The 22,566-nt window shown below is 40.4% G+C and overlaps 1 protein-coding gene across 1 annotated transcript; it reads right to left on the minus strand.

The window, feature by feature from the left end:
• Positions 1-324: 324 nt before the first annotated feature.
• Positions 325-2,509, minus strand: LOC107491411 (U-box domain-containing protein 40). The gene has a single exon (XM_016112261.3). The coding sequence runs from the start codon at positions 2,108-2,110 to the stop codon at positions 527-529; it is 1,584 nt and encodes a 527-aa protein (XP_015967747.1). The 5' UTR covers positions 2,111-2,509; the 3' UTR covers positions 325-526.
• Between the last annotated feature and the right edge of the window lie 20,057 nt (positions 2,510-22,566).

Here is a 22,566-nt window from a genome sequence, read left to right on the forward strand (position 1 = left end):
GATGGCATAGTTTAGTGACAATTATGTTTGTCTTGTTAGATGTTGCACTGGGTTTAAATCCTAGTTATGACTAAGGAGTTGATATATAAAACCCATGCCAAAAAAAGGAGCGGGATGTGTGTAAAGGTACTTGACCAGGAAAAAAAAACTTTGCAGGGGAAGGAATAAAGCAAAAGATGGACACTTTCAGGTCCAAAAATCCTCAACGATTATTGGCCATTTTATTCATTTACTCCACAGCATCATTGCATCACCATCCCTTATTTTGTTATTTCCATCCCACTAAACCCATAAATAAAAGGGAAAAAGTCACTAAAGCAAAAATGTGAAATAAGTTATTTGCATTTTTGTTGTTCAATGTTACAAATTTCCATCCAATTTTCAAAACCATAAAAAAATTATACATAACTCAAAGAAAACCAAGGGTAAACTAAAAGTCTAAAACCACTTTAAGATTATTAAAAAAATAAAATAAAAAATAATTACATCAAAAATAAGAAAACAGACCATCAGTCCTACTCAAAATTCAGAGGATTGAGGTCGTCCCATTGAGCCCGGAAAACTCGCCATCATGGTGGTTGTGACTCCGGCTTCCTAGACCGGAGTCGAGCAGCTCCTCCCAATCCACCTCTTCCTCCTCATCGTCCTCTTTGCCCTTCATCATCTCCAAAACCCTCATTGCCTTTTCCTTCGCTCGATGACTCCCCACCTCCTTCTCTGCCTTCTCGAGCGCCTCCACCACTCCTGCCGCCTTCGCTACGGCCTTAAACCTCAACCCTCCGTGACTCAACACGTATAGCACCGCCACACAGCTCTCCTTTATTGATCCATGAACCGACTCGGACCCAGCCAACAACCCGACCAAACATTCAACCATACCCACATCCAACATTGCAGCCCGCCCATCCGGCCCACAACCCAAATTGCCCAAAATCATCAAAACCCGACCCGTCATCTGACCAGACTTAACCATCCCAATTAAAACCGGAACCGATCCAATCTTAACCAATTTGGTTCTGTTACTTTGAACCATCGACAAATGGTAAAGCGCCAAGGCCGAGTCATGCCGAGTCCGCTCAGTCCCAACTCGAAGCGCGTGAATCAACGGTGGAAGAGCTCCGAGAACCCCAATCGCGGTTTTATTGTCGTCTTCAAGCGCTAGACTGAAGAGCGCACCGGAAGCGTGTTCCTGCGCCTCAGGGGATCCAATCCTCAAAGCTTCTATCAATGGCGGAACTAACCCTGACCGTACGATCCTCACCTTGTTCATTTTCTCCAGAGAGAGGTTCACGACACATGCGACGGCATTCACTTGAACCATTTTATACTTCGAAGCAACGAGGCCACGCAAAGACGAAAGCATCCTTTGGGTGCAGAGTGTGATCCTTGAGTCCTCATTAGTTCTAGTGAGCTTCCTCAGATTCTGCAGAGATTCTTCGATTACGAAGACTTGATTGCTCCGAAGCTTCGAGATGAATTCTTCGGCCTCTGGGGTTGTTGGTTCGAGTTCGGAGGAAGAAGGTGAAGAGTAGCAGAAGCTTGGTTTTGCAGTAAGTTGAGCCGGTGGGGTGGAGCTTGATGCTGACGTGGCAATAGACTCAACGGAGGAAGAAGAAGAACAACAAGAAGGGTTCGCTGTTAGCATTCTCTCTCCCACTAACTCGTTTGCGTTGTTTTTGCGGGAGGAAGATGAGAAAATGAGGGTCCGTACGAGGTTGTCGGTGAGGGACCGGTGTGGGGGTTGAGGGAGGAGGGTGGATGACGCGTGGCACCATTTGGAGATGGCGGATTTGAGGGCGAGGTTGGGGATCACGGTGGAAAAATCAGGGGTGGTTCCATCGGAGAGTTGAGGGGTAAAGTTGAGATCTTTGCATGATTGTACGGACGCTCGTTCGAAGGAGTGACCGGAAGATACGATCACAGGGTCAGCCATTAGAGTACCGGAGATTGGGCAGATGAACTCTTCCGGCGGTGGAGTTTGGATGGGTTTTGATGACGGCGGTGATCGTTGGAGAGTGAAAATTTTCCTCCATTTCAGCTTTGGTGTGTTGTTTTCCTTTCCTCTGTTGTGGTGGTGGACCATGAGCTTTAGGGTCTGCTGAATCTCCATTTTTAGTTAGTTGGTGAGTTTAGAGGGGAAGTGTGAATGTGAAGTTGTTGATTTTGGTGTCGGTGTTGTTAAGGTGAGGAATTTGAGGAGAACATGGATTCCATATTTCCATGATTTTGAAACTTTCAAGAATTAGAGAGAGAATTAAGGAAATAGTAACAACATAATAACGGGGTTTTAATTGCTATAAATTAGGGACAAGGTTGATTTTGAGGAAGGGAATAAGGGATTGGATGAATCGAATGAGTCTGGGTGAAAGAATTAGGATGGAGGTGGAAGTTGCGGAAGGTTTGGGGTGGTGGGCTTGATGTGAGGTTGCTTTGTGTTTTTGATTCTCTTTTGCTTTTTGAAAATTAGTCCAGTGGTAGAAAGGAAAAGCTGAGGTGATGAATGATGATAAACAATGAATCTTCTGTGAAAAGAGAACGAGTCACTATAACTGCATTTCTAAAAATTTTTTTTTTGTGATATTTCCAAATTTTAATTAAAGCTTACGAGTTATACTATAAAATTATGGGAAACGGTAATAGAACGGAGATCGAGAAAAAAAACACAAGTAATAGAGAACTAATGCCAGATAGATCTATCACTGAAGCGATATACCTATTAAGAAGGATGATGGAGAGGTATTGATGCGGTATTTTACAATCACAAACTAACCGGCAAGTGCACCGGGTCGTACCAAGTAATACCTTACGTAAGTAAGGGTCGATCCCACGAGGATTGATGGATCAAGCAACAATGATTGATTGATTGGCTTAGTTAGGTAAGCAGAAAAGGGTTTTGAGATATTCAAAAGGTTTAAATTTGAATTGATGGATCAAACAACAATGATTGATTGATTGGCTTAGTTAGGCAAGCAGAAAAGGGTTTTGAGATATTCAAAATGTTTAAATTTGAAAATATCAGAAGGCAGGTACGCAAGTAAGTAAGCTGAAAATAAAATATTGGAGAGACAGTTAAGACTTCAGAGTTATCATTTTTCCGGATTAACTTTTTTTACTAACTATTTTAATCATGTAGGATTTAATTCATAGCAAACTATTTGTGACTAGACCCTAATTCCTTAGACCTTCCTAGTCTCCTCTAAAATTCATCAACTGTCAATTCCTTGGTCAATTAATTCCAATTAGAATGTGAGTTTATATGACACAAGAATCCTAATTATCCAAAAATAAGGAGATTATATGTCACATATCCCGTTAAATCCAGATAATTAAAATTTAGGAGAATATGTTTTCAAGCTGTAGTTCAAGTAAAGAGCTTTTCCAAGTTTTACAGGAACTCAAATAGAAAGAGGGTCATACTTCCTGTTCATACCCTGGCCCAATAATAAAGGCACAGGTCCAAACGAAAGGCCTAATCCACAGGATTGAGCCTCACCCAGCACTGATCTTCATCTTACGAAGTCGGTCACCACCACGACTTTCTCCAAAGAAGTCGGGACGAAGGTTAGCTGGCAGATAAGCACTCATTCAAATGAGTAACTGCCCCTAAAATCTCTCTACCCACTTCCAGGAGCCATATCTCAACCTCCCTAAGATAAAGGGACGGTTATTCACCTAAAAAGGTGGCACTACTCCAACGGTGATTATTGGTTCACCACTATAAATACCCTGACACTCCTCAGGTATCTCTAAGTTCCAATATATTCTAAAACCTGCTTAATCCCTTGCTGACTTAGGCATCGGAGTGTCTTTGCAGGTACCACCCCCATTCTTTCACGCACGCAAGTCAGACGGAGGCTTCCGAGGTGCAAACCCATTCGAAGACCTCCTCTCTCAACGATTGGGCCAACCAACGCCATCCAATCCACCAATCTCCGGTTACCCACCGTAACATTGGCGCCGTTGCCGGGGACCCGAGAGATCAACCAGTGATAGCGGACAGATCCCCCGAAGAGGGTCATGTGGAGTCAGATTCTGAACAAGAGAATCTGGACACAGGTAATAATGATGCAGACTTGACCCTCCACCAGGGAACCAATGATCAACACAGGGAAGGTACCTCTGGAGTAAAAAATCCGAAGGTGAACTCTTCAGAAGGGCGCGAATCAGAGAAAGAGGGACCCTCCCATGCAACTGAACTCATGGGATTAGTCCACAGTCGCCTGGAACAGTTAGAACAAGAACGGGAGCGACAAAAGAAGACTGAAAAGAACCTAAAAGAGGAGATGGAACGACGAAAAGAGTTAGAAAGAAAACTCTTAAAGTTAGAATCCTCCCTCAAAGGTCGGAACTCCCGTGACGAGCAAGAAGAACCGCCCCTAAGAGGGGAGGATCCTTTCAGTGAGGACATAATGAGGGCAAAAGTTCCGAGGAACTTCAAAAGCCCTGATATGGACCTCTACGATGGAACCACGGATCCGAAGCATCACTTAAGCAATTTCAAAAGTCGGATGTACCTAGCTGATGCTTCCGACACTACGCGATGCAAAGCTTTCCCGACCACTCTATCGAAAGCAGCGATGAAGTGGTTCGACAGCCTCCTCCCGAGGTCGGTCACCAGTTTTGAAGACCTCTCAAGGAAGTTTTTGATGAGGTTCTCTATCCAGAAAGACAAAGTGAAACATGCACCGAGCCTCTTGGGAATAAAACAGGAGGTCGGAGAATCCTTACGAGCCTATATGGAAAGGTTCAACAAGGCATGTTTGGAGATTCAAAACCTGCCCACAGAGGCAGTCATAATGGGGTTAGTCAATGGACTTAGAGAAGGTCCCTTCTCACAGTCCATATCTAAAAGACACCCTGTCTCTCTAAGTGATGTACAGGAAAGAGCTGAAAAGTACATCAATATGGAGGAAAATGCTAAGCTGAGAGACCTGAGTTGGCGACCTGGGCACCCTCCCTCAACAAAAGAGAGGGAGAGGGAAACCAAGAAAAAGGAAAAACTCGGTCTCGAGAGGCCAAGGAAGTATCACTCTTATACTCCTCTAAAAGTTTCTATAGTGGATGTATACAGAGAGATCTGCAATACTGAAAGACTGCCACCTCCCAGACCCATTAAAAACAAAAAAGGGGGGAGCCGCAGTGACTACTGTGAGTACCATAAAATATATGGTCACTCCACAAACGACTACTACAACCTTAAAAATGTGATAGAAAAGCTTGCTAGAGAAGGTCGGACAGTCATGGGAAAAGAAAGCGAGAGGATATGGACAGAAGAGACCCACCACCATAGACTCCGGAGAGACATATCCATATGATCTCAGGGGGGTTCGCAGGAGGGGGACTCACCAAATCCTCTCGCAAAAGGCATCTCAAGAGAGTCTACCAGGTCGGAGGAGAATCATCCGACCTCCCTACCATTTCATTCACAAAAGATGATGGGCAAGGAATAATCCCTGGATACGATGATCCATTAGTAATAACTATGATCCTAGCAAATGCCCATCTCCATAGAACCCTAGTAGACCAAGGAAGCTCAGCGGACATCCTTTTTAAGCCCGCTTTTGACAAACTAGGGTTGGATGAAAAAGAATTAAGAGCCTACCCCGACGCCTTGTACGGATTAGGTGACACGCCAATAAAACCACTGGATTTTTGCCCCTCCACACCACTTTTGAAAAAGGGGAAAAAATCAAAGACTCTGAGTATAGACTTCATAGTCATCGATGTGGGGTCTGCATATAATGCTTTAATCGGCAGAGCCACCCTTAATCGACTCGGAGCAGTGGTATCTACTCCCCACCTTTGTATGAAATTCCCGACTTCAGCGGGGATAGCAACGATAAGGGGAGATCAGAAGTTGGCAAGGAAATGCTACAATGAAAGCCTAAACCTGAGAGAAAAAGGCAGAGAGGTTCACACAATAGAGCTCGGTGGTGCAAGGGCTAGAGAAGAACTGCGACCACAACCGGGAGGAAAAACCGAAGAGATACAGGTCGGCGAAGAGGAAGGAAAAAATACTCACATAGGAGCCAACCTAGGGGGAACCCTAAAACAAGGATTGACTAAGCTCCTAAGAGACAACTCCGACCTCTTTGCCTGGAAGGCCTCCGACATGCCTGGGATAGACCCCGAGCTCATGTCCCATAAGCTCTCGATCTACCCGGGGTCCCGACCTGTACAACAAAGAAGACGCAAGCTCGACCCAGAACGAGCCCTAGTAGTAGAAGAACAAGTACAGGCGCTCCTAGAGGCTGGCTTCATCAGAGAAGTCAAGTACCCAACATCGCTAGCCAATGTAGTGCTAGTAAAAAAACAAAATGGCAAATAGAGAATGTGTGTCGACTATACCGACTTGAATAAGGCATGTCCCAAGGATCCTTATCTACTGCCAAGTATTGATACTCTAGTAGACTCCAGCTCGGGGTATCAATACTTGTCGTTCATGGACGCCTACTCGGGGTATAATCAAATCCCGATGTATGAGCCAGATCAGGAAAAGACATCCTTCATCACGCCCAGAGCAAATTTTTGCTATGTGGTCATGCCATTTGGATTAAAAAATGCAGGGGCCACATACCAAAGGCTGATGAGCAAAGTGTTTGCTCCTCACCTTGGGAGCCTAATGGAAGTATACGTCGACGACATGCTAGTGAAAACCAAGAAAGAAGTCGACCTCTTATTAGACCTCTCGCGAGTCATTGACACCATAAGGTTACACAGGATGAGACTAAATCCCGCAAAGTGTGCCTTCGCGGTAGAGGCAGGAAAATTCCTAGGGTTTATGCTAACACAAAGAGGGATTGAAGCTAATCCCGATAAGTGTAGAGCTATCCTGGAGATGAAAAGCCCGACTTGCTTGAGAGAGGTCCAGCAACTGAATGGCCGACTTGCAGCCCTTTCTAGATTTTTGGCAGGAACAGCACTAAAATCCCTTCCACTGTTCTCCTTATTGAGAAAGGGATGTCAGTTCGAATGGACTCCTGAATGCGAAGAGGCGTTCCAGGAGTTCAAAAGATTCTTGAATCAACCTCCTTATAGCTGGAGAAGACCTCGTCCTATACTTATCTGTAGCAGACAAGGCCGTCTCATCGGCCCTGATAAGAGAAGACGAGGCCGGTCAGCAACCGGTATATTTCATTAGTAAAGTTCTACAAGGCCCCGAGCTAAGGTACCACAAACTAGAGAAGTTTGCCTACTCCTTAGTAGTAGCCTCACGAAGGCTACAGCCTTACTTTCAAGCTCACACAATAAGAGTCCGCACGAACCAACCCATGAAGCAAATCCTCCAAAAGACGGATGTTGCAGGGAGAATGGTTCAATGGGCAATAGAGCTCTCCGAGTTCGACTTGAGGTATGAAACTCGGACTGCGATTAAAGCCCAATGCCTCACCGACTTCATTGCAGAATACGCAGGAGATCAAGAGGAAAAGCCAACTACATGGGAACTCTATGTAGATGGATCCTCAAACAAAACAGGAAGCGGTGCAGGCATAATATTGGCAGATGAAAGAGGAACCCAGATAGAGGTTTCCCTCAAATTTGAATTCTCAGTTTCAAATAATCAGGCAGAGTATGAAGCCTTGATTGCTGGATTGAAGCTGGCGGAAGAAGTCGGTGCTACAAAGGTGATGATATACAGCGACTCACAAGTGGTGACCTCCCAGATAAGTGGAGGGTATCAGGCAAAGGACCCAAATATGAAGAGGTACTTGGAGAAAACTCTGGAGCACCTTGGGTGCTTTGCAGAAACTGAGGTCAAACACATAACTCGGGATCTAAACAGCAGAGCAGACACCATATCCAAGTTAGCAAGTACTAAGCCAGGAGGGAATAACAGAAGCCTGATCCAAGAAACTCTCCAGGAACCCTCCGTGGTAAAAGTAGAAGATAAACAAGAGGTCCTTGAGGTAGCCGGATCAAACCTCGGATGGATGAACCCTTTGGTCGATTACATAAAATTTGACATCCTTCTAAAAGAGGAAAAAGAGGCCAAGAAAATCCAGAGGGAAGCACAACACTACACTTTGGTAAGGAATATTCTCTACAGAAGGGGGATATCAACACCATTGTTAAAGTGTGTACCGACCTCAAGAACCACCGAGGTATTAGAAGAAGTTCATAGTGGGATCTGCGGAAACCATCTCGGAGCAAGGTCACTAGCCAGGAAAGTGATCCGAGCTGGATTTTACTGGCCGACCTTGTAGAAAGATGCCACAGAATTTGTAAAAAGTGCCAACCATGCCAGATGCATGCAAATTTCCATGTGGCTCCCCCGGAGGAGCTCATCAGTATCACTTCTCCATGGCCCTTTGCAAAATGGGGAATGGATTTGTTAGGTCCTTTTCCCCAGGTGCCAGGACAAGTCAAATACCTGATCGTGGGAATAGATTACTTCACAAAGTGGATAGAAGCAGAACCATTGGCCACCATCACTGCTCAAAAAAGTCGGAGGTTCCTCTACAAAAATATCATCACGAGATATGGGATACCTCATTCCATTACTACAGACAATGGAACCCAGTTCACCGACTCTACCTTTAGAAGCCTAGTAGCCAGTATGAAAATCAAACACCAGTTCACCTCGGTGGAGCACCCGCAAGCCAATGGGCAAGCCGAAGCAGCTTGAAGAAAAGATTGCAAGATGCAAAAGGAGCATGGGCTGAAGAGCTCCCACAAGTGCTATGGGCTTACAGGACAACCCCCCAATCCGCCACTGGAGAAATGCCCTTCCGACTGCTCTATGGCGTAGAAGCCATGATACCAATAGAAATCAATGAACAAAGCCCAAGGGTGACTCTCCACGACGAGATCAGGAATATACAGGGGCACAAAGAAGAGCTCGACCTGCTCCCCGAAGTACGAGAACAAGCCCAGATAAGAGAAGCAGCGCTGAAACAAAGGATGACCAGAAGATATAACAAAAAAGTCATTCGAAGAACATTCACCCCAAGTGACTTGGTCTTGATCAGAAACAATATTGGAGTCAACAAATCAGGGGAAGGAAAGCTCGCTGCAAATTGGAAGGGACCATACAAAATCGATGAGGTCTTAGGAAAAGGCTATTATAAAGTGACCGACCTGAACGGCACCGAATTACCGAGGTTGTGACATGCTTGTAATATGAAAAGGTACTACAGTTAAAAGCGAACTCTACTCCCTGATGTACTCTTTTCCCAACTTCATGATTTTTTCCCAAAATAAAAGGGTTTTTTCTGGAGATGGGTTTTTAACGAGGCATCATAGTAGGGGCTAAGGGAGATAGATTGTCAAAAACCCTTAGTAGCAATAAAGTACCTTCCCCAATTAATAAAGATCTTTTTCATCTTACAAATATCTCTTATAAATTCCTTTTTTATTTTCTCTTTCTTTCTACAAAACGCGCCGACTTAAGCTTGACAAAACGTGAAAATCCCATGAACCGACCTAGATGGTCATCAGGATAAAACGACGAGGTATAAGTCGGCGTAAAGAGGTTATAAAAGTTGATCGTAAGAAACTCGGGAACACTCCGACCCATAAGTCGAAATGAAAAACCGAGTAGAAGAAAAAACGCATCACAAAAATAACCTAAAGTCATAAAAACTCAATAAAATCACAGAGTTGAGTATAGAGGAATAAGCGAAAAAAGCTCAGAAGAACAGACAAGTCGAATAAAATGTTTTTAGGAAAAGGTCGAAAAGACTTCCTAAAAATATCAAAAGCAGAAAAGCATGCACGCATAAGGTAACTTAAACCCTTATCCAAAAAAGGGTATTTATTTTTTAACTTAAACCCTTATTAAAAAAGGGTATTTTTAGCGTTTTGTTTACGGCCTTAAAAGACCAAAAGTAAATTGTTCAAACACCACCAAAAACAAATAAAGAGTTCAAAAAAAGGGGGGACCCACAGGCCGGGCCCCCAAATAGCCAACAAATTACTTTTTCAGAAGAGGAGTAGACGGATCACCACCACCAGAGTCAGGAGGAGCGCCACCAGGACCGGGAAGAGAGGCATCCTATGAGATGAAAAAGAAGTCGGAAGAACGGTAGAAGAGCTCGGAGCGTCCTTAGGACGATGAGGGGACTCAATGATCCTTTGCCCCCGAGTCTTCAATTCTGACTCGGAAACGATTACGGGGGCAGGAGGATCTACAATGACACCATCAATGACGACTTTGTCCGGATCTAAAGGAGAAAGGTCCAAGTCAGGAGCAATGACTCCGACCTGCTCCTTAAAAATCCTCCAAGCCTCCTCGGCGCCATCAGCAATAGAGTCCTCCAACTCGGTATAGGCCTTCCGAGAATTCAGCAGATCATTCTTCACAGACACAAGATCTTCAAATAAACTTTGATAGCTGGCCTGTGCTGTTTTCCTCAAGCCCACCTCCATGTTGCATTGGGCTTACAACTTCCTCTCCTTTTTCCGGAGGTTATCTCTCTCCTCCTTCAACTTGGCGACTTCCTCCTTCAACTCCCTCTCATGCTCTTGAAACATAAGAAGCCTCTCTTCCAGCTCTTCGACCCTCGAGGTCATTCCCAAAGAACTGAGTGGAGCCTTCTCAAAAATATCTAAGAGTTTGCCACAAACCCCCGCCGCCTTGAGACTCTCCTCAATCAGAGTGGTAAGGTGGTTTCGAACAGAAACATCATCCATGCTTATGCGAGCATGGGGGTAGATGTTCTTTCGGACGAATGCAAGAGCATCCGCCTTAACCTCGAAAGAGCCAGACTCTAAGGTCTTGTGCTTCTTCTTCTCTGGCTCAGGAGAAGGTCGGGCGGAGGGGGGCGGCTGAGAGGAAACCGAAGAAGAAATCACAATGGGCTGGGAAGGAGTCCCAACGTTCCGAGGAGGAGGAGGAGGAGAGATAACCGCCTTGGCGCCACCAGTCCTGGCGCGGGACCTTTCTTTAGCCTCCTGCACTCTCTGATAAGACTCCTGAGCATTTGTCTTCGCCATCTCTGAAAAAACAATAGATAATAGATTAAGACAAGTCGGAAAAGTTAGTCAGACAAGTCGGAAATCTAACAAACAAATGAAAGCTACCTAGCTGTGCCTGGACAAAGGTCGGAGACCCCTGGAGAAACTTTTTAGTGTCTAAATATGGGGCCCTCCCCCACGCTTCTCGGAGGAACCCCACAATGGCTGCTTCTACCTCATCCAGGTCGTCCAGACCATATTTCTCGCAGGGGGAGGCCTCCAGCCAGTATAAAGGAAAGCGGGGAGAAGAATTATCATCCAGAAAAAAGGGATGGTGACCCTCTACAGCTTGCACTTTGAAAAAATAATTTTTAAAGTCATGGAAGGATTCGTCAAAAAGAGTGAAAATTCTCCGACCTTGTATGGCTCGGAAAGACACCCACTGTTGCTTATTGTTTAGCCCACTGAAGGGTTTGGTCATGTGGAAAAGATAGAAAATAATCTTCAAAGAGGTCGGGAACTCCAAAGCTTGGCTAATAAATTGATAAATTTTCAAAAAACCCCAAGAGTTGGGGTGAAGCTGGGTAGGGGCAACTCGACAGTGGCGCAAAATGGACATCTCAAAATTCGAAAAAGGAAGGAAAACACCCAAACGGGTGATCATACATTCATACATAAAGAAAAAATAAGGGGCCGCCTCGTCGCCCTCCCAAAACAAACCCGGTCTTCTGGACCCGGGACTACCAACTCATACTTCGGCTCGTCCTCCTCAGAAGTACAAATTCTGTGGCGAGTACAAAGGTGGGTGATAAACTCAGTATCGACCAAAGGTTCCTCCCCTAAGACCGTGACATCAACCCACTGGGAGAGAACATCTACGGAAGCCATTTCTTTTCTTAAAAAAGGTGACAAAAACCTACAAGGAAAAAAGAAAAGAAAAATAAAAAAAATACGGTCTCTAAAGGGAGGGAATACGGAACCAAACAGAAATCTACAAACCAACCTACTTATCTACAAAATAAAAGCATGCAAATATAAGGCATGTTACAAAAGAAGAAAAAGCTAACCTTTATCTGAAAATGAAGGTTGGAAGAAGCGAAAGTCTTCGGAACACAAGAGTGCAGCACGAACCAATGAAGAGGAGATTTGAAAAATCGCAGAAACGAAACAATGAAAGAGAGGAAAAGTATTTATAAGCACGTTAGGGGCACAATGGTAAAAGCGGGGCAGTCATTAATGAGAATGCACCGTTACCAAGACCATCAATCCCTACGCACATCCCTAACGGACGCGACGTTTGATTAGACGTAACTGTCAGAACCAAAAGGCTACGAAAAGTCACGTCGGTTTCAGACCATCACGTCGGTCCTCCAACAAGTCGACTACGACCCCAAGTAGAACACTCGAACCCAAATCTTGAAAAGAAAATTGGGCTCGAGTAGGGGCACTGTTCATACCCTGGCCCAATAATAAAGGCCCAGGTCCAAACGAAAGGCCTAATCCACAGGATTGAGCCTCACCCAGCACCGATCTTCGTCTTACGAAGTCGGTCACCACCACGACTTTCTCCAAAGAAGTCGGGACGAAGGTTAGCTGGCAGATAAGCACTCATTCAAATGAGTAACTGCCCCTAAAATCTCTCTACCCACTTCCAGGAGCCATATCTCAACCTCCCTAAGATAAAGGGACGGTTATTCACCTAAAAAGGTGGCACTACTCCAACGGTGGTTATTGGTTCACCACTATAAATACCCTGACACTCCTCAGGTATCTCTAAGTTCCAATATATTCTAAAACCTGCTTAATCCCTTGCTGACTTAGGCATCGGAGTGTCTTGCAGGTACCACCCCCCATTCTTTCACGCACGCAAGTCGGACGAAGGCTTCCGAGGTGCAAACCCATTCGAAGACCTCCTCTCTCAACGATTGGGCCAACCAACGCCATCCAATCCACCAATCTCCGGTTACCCACCGTAACACTTCCGTTCCACCCAAATTCATAAAATAAAGAGCAAAAATAATTCTTAAATTATAAATCCATACATAAATTGAAATAGAAAAAGCAATAAAATCAATCCATACAAATAGACAGAGCTCCTAACCTTAACAATGGAGGATTAGTTGCTCATGGAATGCGAAATGTAAATTTGTATAGAATTCCCTAATGGAATCCCCCTCATGGAATCTCCCTCCAATAGAAGAGAAGTCTCTCCTTTTTATAACTAATTCTAATTAATTTAAAATCTAATATCTAAAATTAAGATAATATCTTTTCCTATTTTCAAATTCAAATTTGAATTTAAATCAGAATTAACTAACTACTTCCCGTCTTGTAACGTGGGGACCACTTGGCTTCACTGGATCCGCGCCTAACTTGGGTGCTAAAATGGGGTCCAGAAATCACCCTAGCGGTTTCTACGTTTTCTGCACGTGGCGCATGTCACGTGTACGCGTCAGTCACGCGTACGCGTCGATAGCTTTTTTCGCAAATCATGCGGACGCGTCGGTCACGCACACACGTCGCTGAGCAAATCTTCAAATCACGCGTACACATCAATCACGCGCACGCGTCACGTTGGAAAGCTCCAAATCACCCGCACGCGTCAGGCACGCGTGCACGTCGCTCCTCGCTGCCACCTCCTTTGATTCTTGTGCTGCAGAAACTCCATCAAATCTAGCTGAATGCTACCTAAAATAAATAAAATTGCAAAAGACTCAAAGTAGCATTCATAGTGGCTAAAATATAATTAATTCTTCGTTAAACTCAACAAATTAGATGCAAATTCACTAGGAAAAGATAGAAAAGATGCTCACGCATCACAACACCAAACTTAAACTGTTGCTTGTCCTCAAGTAACCAAAACTAATATAAGCATAGGATGTGAATTTGCATGAGAATGAGAGTTCGATTAAGCTCTTGTCTCTTCTTATAGTGGAGTTTACAACTGCAATCCTGAATAGTTTTGGCATTTCACTTTATCCTTTGAAGTTCAGAATGATTGGAATCCATAGGAACTCAAAATTCAGATAGTGTTATTGATTCTCCTAATTCAGTATGTTGATTCTTGAACACAGCTACTTTATGAGTCTTGGTCGTGATCCTAAGCATTTTGTTTTCCAGTATTACCACTGGATACATAAATGCCACAGACACATAACTGGGTGAACCTTGTCAGATTGTGACTCAGCTTTGCTAGAGTCCCCAGTTAGAGGTGTCCAGAGTTCTTAAGCACACTCTTTTTGCTTTGGATCACGACTTTAACCGCTCCATCTCAAGCTTTTCACTTGACACCTTCACGCCACAAGCACATGGTTAAGGACAGCTTGATTTAGCCGCTTAGGCCATGATTTTATTCCTTTGGGCCCTCCTATCCATTAATGCTCAAAGCCTTGGATTTTTTTACCTTTTGCCTTTTAGTTTAAAGGGTTATTGGCTTTTTCTGCTTGCTTTTTCTTTTTTTCTTTCTTTCTCTTTATTATTTTTTTATTTTATTTTTTTCACAAGCTTTGTATTTTTCACTGCTTTTTCTTGCTTCAAGAATCAATTTTATGATTTTTTAGATTATCAATAACATTTCTCTTTTTTCATCATTCTTTCAAGAGCCAACAATTTTAACATTCATAAACTTCACTATGAAAAATATGCACTGTTCATGTCATGCATTCAGAATTACAGAAAATACCACCACATTTAAGTAAATAAGACTACTTTTAAAATTAACTCAATTTCTCATGCAATACATCACTTCTGTATTTTTTATTTGAATTCAAGCTCAGTGAGTAATACATGAGACATCTTTTCAAAATTAAAGCAATTAAGAAAAAAACTATACTAGTCATAGGATTCTAACTAATAAAGGATCATGCAGCAAACAAAGCAAAATAGCAGAAAACCGGAACATAACATAGAAAAAGAGGGGAGGAATAAAAAATGAAAGGAACTCAACCACCTTAGTTATCCTAGCGGTCATTTTATTCTTCAGGTTGTGCTCCTCAGTGAAGATGATTCGCCTCCCTTTTGGTGCCATAGGAATAAACAGAAAACTTCTAAGCGAAGCACCAAACTTAAAGGTTTGCTTGTCCTCAAGCAAAGAAGAACTGAAAATAGAAAGAAACAAATATTATAATGAAAGAAGAATAAAAGGAAAAAAAGAACAAGAGAGAATTAGGATTGGGAGAGAGAGAAAGAAAATTAAAACTTGGGCGGCGAACTAGTGGAGTTGTTCAGCGCAGGCGACGCGTACGCGTGGGTCGCGAAATTTTCTTAATGACGCGTACGCGTGAGGCACGTGTCCGCGTGCCATTGGTTTTGTGCGATTTGCGCGAATCCAACCGCACGCATGCGCAACTCTCTGTTCGTGTGGCTTAGGAACCAATAATTTCATATGACGCGTGCGCGTCATGCATGCGCACGTGTGGATCGCTATTTTTGCAAATGACGCGCAAGCGTTAGGGACGCGTACGCGTGGTCAATTTTGTGTGTCTAGCACACTTCCTTCCCAAAGCCAGCATAACTCTCTGCCCAAACACACTTTTACGTTGATTTTTCAGGTCACGCGTACGCGTCGCTGACGCACCCGCATGAATGGTGAAAATCACAAATGACGCGCACACGTGGGGTACGCGTATGCGTGATGCGGCTTGTGCTTCCAGCGCTACTTCCGCTCAACTCTCTGTCAAATTTTATTTTTCACGCACATACATATGACGCGTACGCGTCAGCGACGCTTACGCGTCATGTGCTCCTCTTTTTTTTTATCCGGTTCTTGTTCTAAAATAGTTGCATGATCAGAAAATTAGTAAGAACTCAATAAAAGTCAAATAAGTAAGAAAACTACTACTATGAAAAATAACTAAGAATGAAAAAGAACGATCATACCACGGTGGGTTGTCTCCCACCAGGCACTTTTAGTTAAAGTCCTTAAGTTGGACATGTGGTGAGCTCCTTGTCATGGTGGCTTGTGCTTGTACTGATCCAGGAATCTCCACCAATGTTTGTAATTCTAATGGCCACCGGGATTCCAAGCTAGGCGCATAACGCCTTCGAGCAAGTTGAAGCAAGTGACAAAGCCCCAAGAATGTTGATTATGGGAATGAATTCCAGGGTCCCAAACCTTGCTTTTACATCCGTCTTCTTGTGGATCACCATTGTTCCCACCAGGTGGCAAGCAATCTGAATTCTCACAAAGACATCCAAATAACCTTCTAGACCCATTTAATTGAGCTCTACACCAATCCTTGCATTTTAATTTGGAGCATGCAACCATATTGAACCTTGCTTGATAACTCTTGCCACTAACCATCTTCCTCTTACTCTTAATGCCACAAAGAGCTCTAAGTTGACCATCCGTCTCCAGTAGCCCATATTCAAGTGGGAAAGTAAAGATTAAGGAGAGGAATTTTACCCACTTGAATGTTGTATTGGATGGTGATGGCTTTGGAAGAGGTCTTGCAAGTTCCACTCCCTTGTGCTCTTCTTTGAATTCTTCCACCTCTTTGCAAGCTTCCTCAATTTCAACCTCTTCCTCTTGGTAGCTTTCTTCTAATTCAATCTCTTCTTCATTGCTTACCAAGGGCATGGGAGGTTGTGCATCTTCCTCTTCTTCCATATGTGAGGGTGAAAAGTTCTCTAATTTACTGGAGTATAAACTCCTTTGATTGGTTTTCTCACTTTCTTCCATAGGATCTTGCATTTTATCTCTTGGAAAGGAATTTTCTTGTTCCCCTTCCTGGTTCTTGATCATCGTCTGCACATAATTCTCTACATTTTTGACACTCGTCTTTATATCATGTAGGAATTCTTTCATGAGGAGCTCAAGATCTGATGGTATTTGAGATGAATAAGGATATTGTGGCTCTTGATATGAATAAGAAAGAGATGATGGTTCTTGATATGAATAGGGAGATGGTGGTTCTTGGTATGAATATGGAGGTGATGGTTCTTGATATGTATATGGAGGTGGTGGCTCTTGATAGTTGAAATATGGAGCATTGAAGTTTCTTTGGTTTTGACTTTGCCAACCAAAATTTGGATAGTTCCTCCATCCACCATTATATGAATCACTACTCGGGTGTGAGTAGTAACCCATGTGATCTCTCTCTATTATTTTTCCTTAGCACAAAACACCAAAAAGGATTAAAAGCACCATGTGGCAAATAGGAAAGCAAAGAAGACAGAACAAATTTTTTTTTGAAAAGGAATAAAATAAAAAAATGATAAAAAAATTCGAAAATAAATGAAAAGAAGTGAACTATAAATTCAAAAATTAAACAAAAAAGGATACTAGGATTTTTTAAAAAAATATATTTTTTATTTAATTTTTTTAAGAGAAAAATTACTATGAGGACACCAAACTTAATTTCAAAAATTAAGAAGAAAAAAATAAATAAAATAAATTATTTTTTTTTAAATTTAAGAAAATAAGTTAAATGAAATTAAAGTAAAAACACCTAATCTAAGAAATAAAACAACCAGTAGTTGTCAATCACAGTCAATTTCCGGCAACGGCGCCAAAAACTTGATGCGGTATTTTACAACCACAAACTAACCGACAAGTGCACCGGGTCGTACCAAGTAATACCTTACGTGAGTAAAGGTTGATCCCACGAGAATTGATGGATCAAGCAACAATGATTAATTGATTGGCTTAGTTAAGCAAGCAGAATAGGGGTTTGCGATATTCAAAAGGTTTAAATTTGAAAATATCAGAAGGCAGGTACGCAAGTAAGTAAGTTGAAAATAAAATATTAGAGAGATAGTTAAGGCTTCAGAGTTATCTATTTTTCCGGATTAACTTTTCTTACTAACTATTTTAATCATGTAGGATTTAATTCATGGCAAACTATTTGTGACTAGACCCTAATTTCTTAGACCTTCCTAGTCTCCTCTAAAATTCATCAACTACCAATTTCTTGGTCAATTAATTCCAATTAGAAGGTGATGATTAAATTCCAGTTTATATGCCACAAGAATCCTAATTATCCAAAAATAAGAGGATTATATGTCACATATCCCATTAAATCTAGATAATTAAAATTTTAGGAGAATATGTTTTCAAGCTGTTGTTCAAGTAAAGAAATTTCCAAGTTTTACAGAAACTCAAATAGAAAGAGGGTCATACTTTCGTTCCACCCAAATTCATAAAATAAAGAGCAAAAACAATTCTTAAATTATAAATCCATACATAAATTAAAATAGAAAAGGCAATAAAATCAATCCATACAAATAGACAGAGCTCCTAACCTTAACAATGGAAGATTATTTGCTCATGGAATGCGGAATGTAAATTTGTATAGAATTCCCTAATGGAATCCCCTTCATGGAATCTCCCTCCAATAGAAAAAAGTATCTCCTTTTTATAACTAATTCTAATTAATTTAAAATCTAATATCTAAAATTAAGATAATATCTTTTCCTATTTTCAAATTCAAATTTGAATTTAAATCAGAATTAACTAACTACTCCGCGTCTTGTAACGTGGAGACTACTTGGCTTCACTGGATCCACGCCTAATTTGGGTGCTAAAATAGAGCCCAAAAATCACCCCCAGTGGTTTTTGCGTTTTCTGCATGTGGCGCATGTCATGCGTATGCGTCGATGGCCTTTTGCGCGAGTCACGCGAACGCGTCGGTTACGCGCACGCGTCGCTGAGCAAATCTTCAAATCACATATACGCGTCAGTCACGCGCACGCGTCGCCATGGAAAGTTCCAAATCACGCGCACGTGTCAGGCACGCGTGCGCGTCGCTCCTCGCTGCCATCTCCTTTGATTCTTGTGCTGCAGAAACTCCATCAAATCCTGCCGAATGCTACCTAAAATAAACAAAATTTCAAAAGACTTAAAGTAGCATCCATATTGGCTAAAAGATAATTAATTCTTTATTAAACTCAACAAATTAGATGCAAATTAAACTCATCAAATTAGATGCAAATTCACTAGGAAAAGATAGAAAAGATGCTCACGCATCAAGTATCGTAGTAATAAAAGAGATCTACATATGGTGTTTATTGATTTGGAAAAAGCGTATGATAGAGTACCAAGGGAGGTCTTATGGAAGGTTTTAGAAAAGAGGAGAATAAGGATCACATATATTCGTGCAATTAAAGACATGTATGATGGGATTACAACCAGTGTGAAAATTTAAGGTGACAGAGAAATTTTCTATTAGTATAGGATTACACCAGGGATCATTCTTAAGTCCATATCTTTTCACATTAGTCTTGGAAGTACTCACAGAGCACATTCAAGAGCCTGTGCCATGGTGCATGCTTTTTGCCGATGATATTGTTCTTATGGGAGAGTCAAGGGATGACCTAAATAAGAAGTTGGAGTTATGGAGAGAAGCTCTAGAAATTCATGGTCCGCACATAAGCCATAGCAAGACGGAATATATGTAATGTGAGTTCAGTTTGAGAAGGGAAAACCCTAATATAGAGGTGAAGATTGGAGAAAATATCCTACGAAAAGTTAAAAGTTTTAAGTATCTTGGGTGCATCATACATGATAATGGAGAGATTGAACAGGATGTAAATTATAGGATCCAAGCAGGTTGGTCAAAATGGCGGAGTGCATCTGACTTTATATGCGACAAAAAAGTGCCTTTAAAACTTAAAGGTAAATTTTATCGCACCACTATAATACCGGCTATGCTTTATGGTATGGAGTGTTGGGCGGCTAAAGGGGAGCACGAACACAAGTTGAGTGTGGCAGAGATGAAGATGTTGAGATGGATGAGTGGTCATACGCGATTGGATAAAATAAGAAACGAAGATATATGGGAGAGAGTTAGAGTAACACCCATTGTGGACAAGATGGTTGAATCGTGTCTGAAGTGGTTTGGACATGTGAGAAAAAGACCGATAGAACATCCAGTCAGGAGGATGGATGAGATGGAAGATGGACAAGGGGCGAAAGGCAGAGGAAGATCTAAAAAGACCATCCATGAGGTGGTCAAACAAGATTTACATGTAAACGGTCTCTCTATAGACATGATACATGACAAAATACAATGATGTTGTTTGATTTATGTATCCGAACCCACTTAGTGAGACAAGGCTTTGTTGTTGTTGTTGTTTGTTGTTCTAAATTCTAATTAAATTGGTTATTCGAGGTTTTTATTTTTGACAGGTTTTTACTTACTCTAAAAAATAAATGATAAATCACTTTTTGCTTTGTAAAAGCAATTTTTTAGTGATAAAACCTCATGAGTCCTAACTATTTCGTTATCTTATTCCGTCTTTCATCAATTAAAAAATGACATTGAGTTCTTTAATGATTAATTCTGTCAAATATTTTATTCTTTCTATTAATATTTATATTTAAAATTAATAGATTTTATCTATATATCACGTTAATTAATGACGTGTTAAGAAACTATTTCAAAAGACAAAATATTTTTTATTGTGTTAGTAATATGCTACAATAAAATAGGATAATTAAATTCCTAAATAATTTTGTAAAAAATACTTAAATCACTAACTAATTTAAATATAAATCTATAATGAACCATGAAATAAGATAAGTATCCTTCAATTTTAATAAGTTATTGTACCTTGCTATTATACTAGTTGTTGACCTTGATTAGTAGTAACTTTAGTTTTTTGCTGTTTCTTCTTCTGCTTATGTTACAGAAATTTTGTTTGATGACATATTAAAAAAAAGAGTTACTTCGATTATTGGACAATGTAAATATGAAAAATTGATTTGGCTTAGCATAATTTTTAAATAATGATCAATCAAGGCATTAGGCCATACTTAATCACGTACAATGTGCTGATCAATGGCCTTTGTAAGATCTACGATTTGAAGGAAGTTAGAAAATTTGTGAATGAGATAAGTGAGAGAGGTTTAAAATCTAATAAGATCACGTTCATAATACTAATAGATGAATATTGCAAAGATAAGGACATACAATTTGTATTAGAAATCAAAAAGAAAATAATTAAAAGAGATTGAATTTGATGAGATAGCTCTTATGGCGCTCATATCAGAATTTTATAAAAAAAGAAAGAGAAAAAAGAGTAAAGAACCGAGATTACCGCCAACGAAGACCAAACCAGTGCAGTAAATACAATAACTTGTTAAAATTTAGGATACTTGTCCTACTTTATGGTTTATTATGGGTTGGTGTTTATGTTTAAATTAATTAAGAATTTAAATATCCATATTTTAATTAGTTAAGGGTTTAAATTAATTAGGAGTTCAAATGTCCACATAATTTTCTTTTTTCCATATCATTCATCTGCCCTAAATTTTTATTTGTTTTTTTATTTTTTTTAGTTTGATAGATAAGAATTTCTCTCTCCATAACAAAATGAGTCGAAAAAATGATATCTTGATTCTTCAAAATATTTATCTCAATTTGGTAAAATATATTAACATTTTCACAAGAAATAAACAACTTATATATTTGAATTTTTTTTTATAAAAATATTTATAAAATAATTTAAAAGGTACATAAAAAATTGAGACAAAATTCCAATCTCTAAATATTTTCATTTTCTTTAGTTCGTTTTTTTAACTTTTGTGTTAGGAGTGTACATGGGTTGGGTGAAATCGGGTTTGATGTGACTCAGATCCGACCCAAAATATATACCGGGCCTATTTATTAGACCCGAATCTGACTCGATGAAATCTATACACTTTTGGGCCACGATTATACCGAATAAAAACCGGGTGAAAATCGGGCCGTTAACATTATATTATCCAAATTTTCAAGACTCCAACTATTATTTGATATCGTAAAATTCACTTAGAAAAATATAACAAGAACCAACTCTTCTCTAAAATTAAAGCATAACCATAATCAATACTAATATTGTCTAATAACACCAAATATTTAAATCAATACAAATAACACAATATTATGCATTAATTAGTCTAAAATCTTATGCATTTTAAACATAAAACATTAACTTATAGTCTTATAATAACTAATAACACAAAATATTAAGGTTTACAATACTTAAACTCTACATAAGAATAGCCATCATCCATCACTAATAACACAAAATATTAATTGTGTATGATGACCGGGCCACCGGGCCGATTTCGAGTTACCCGAGTCATGACCCGAATCCGACCCGAAATAATAACCGGGTTTATTTTTAAGACCCTTGTCCGGCCTTAAATCCGGTGAAATCACACCAAATTAGCCCCTAAAGTGTTCAGAACCGGGTTTTCGAATCGAATCGGGTCATGCACACCCCTAATTTGTGTAGAAGTTATCGTTTAAATTTAACCTTAGCATAAAATAATTAAATTTAAATTATGGAATTATATAATTAATTTTAAAATAAAATTACAAAAGAAAGAAAACCAAATATGATATGTATTATCTTTTTATATTATGTTTTATATATGGTGTATTTTGTCAAATGAAGATAATCTTCAAATGATCAATTAAAGTTATTGATTTTTTATCTTTCAAATTCTACTTTGTCAAAAGTGAATATTGTGAAATTAAAATGATAAGTTACTCATATTTTTTTTTCAAAAATACAAAATTATTGAAAATTAAACAAAATTAATTTGTCTATTACTTAGTATTTAGCTAGTTAAAATTGAAATTTTATATAGAATCAAAATAGTAACCTAAAACACATAAAATATTGATTCATTTATTCAAAATTATGATATCAAAAAATTGTAACATTTTCTTGGAGAAGAAT

Source organism: Arachis duranensis, chromosome 5, assembly GCF_000817695.3.
Source record: "Arachis duranensis cultivar V14167 chromosome 5, aradu.V14167.gnm2.J7QH, whole genome shotgun sequence".
Taxonomy (NCBI): domain Eukaryota; kingdom Viridiplantae; phylum Streptophyta; class Magnoliopsida; order Fabales; family Fabaceae; genus Arachis; species Arachis duranensis.

Coding starts and splice junctions, on each gene's coding strand:
- LOC107491411 (XM_016112261.3), bottom strand. CDS start 2,110: ATGGAGATTCAGCAGACCCTAAAGCTCATGGTCCACCACCACAACAGA.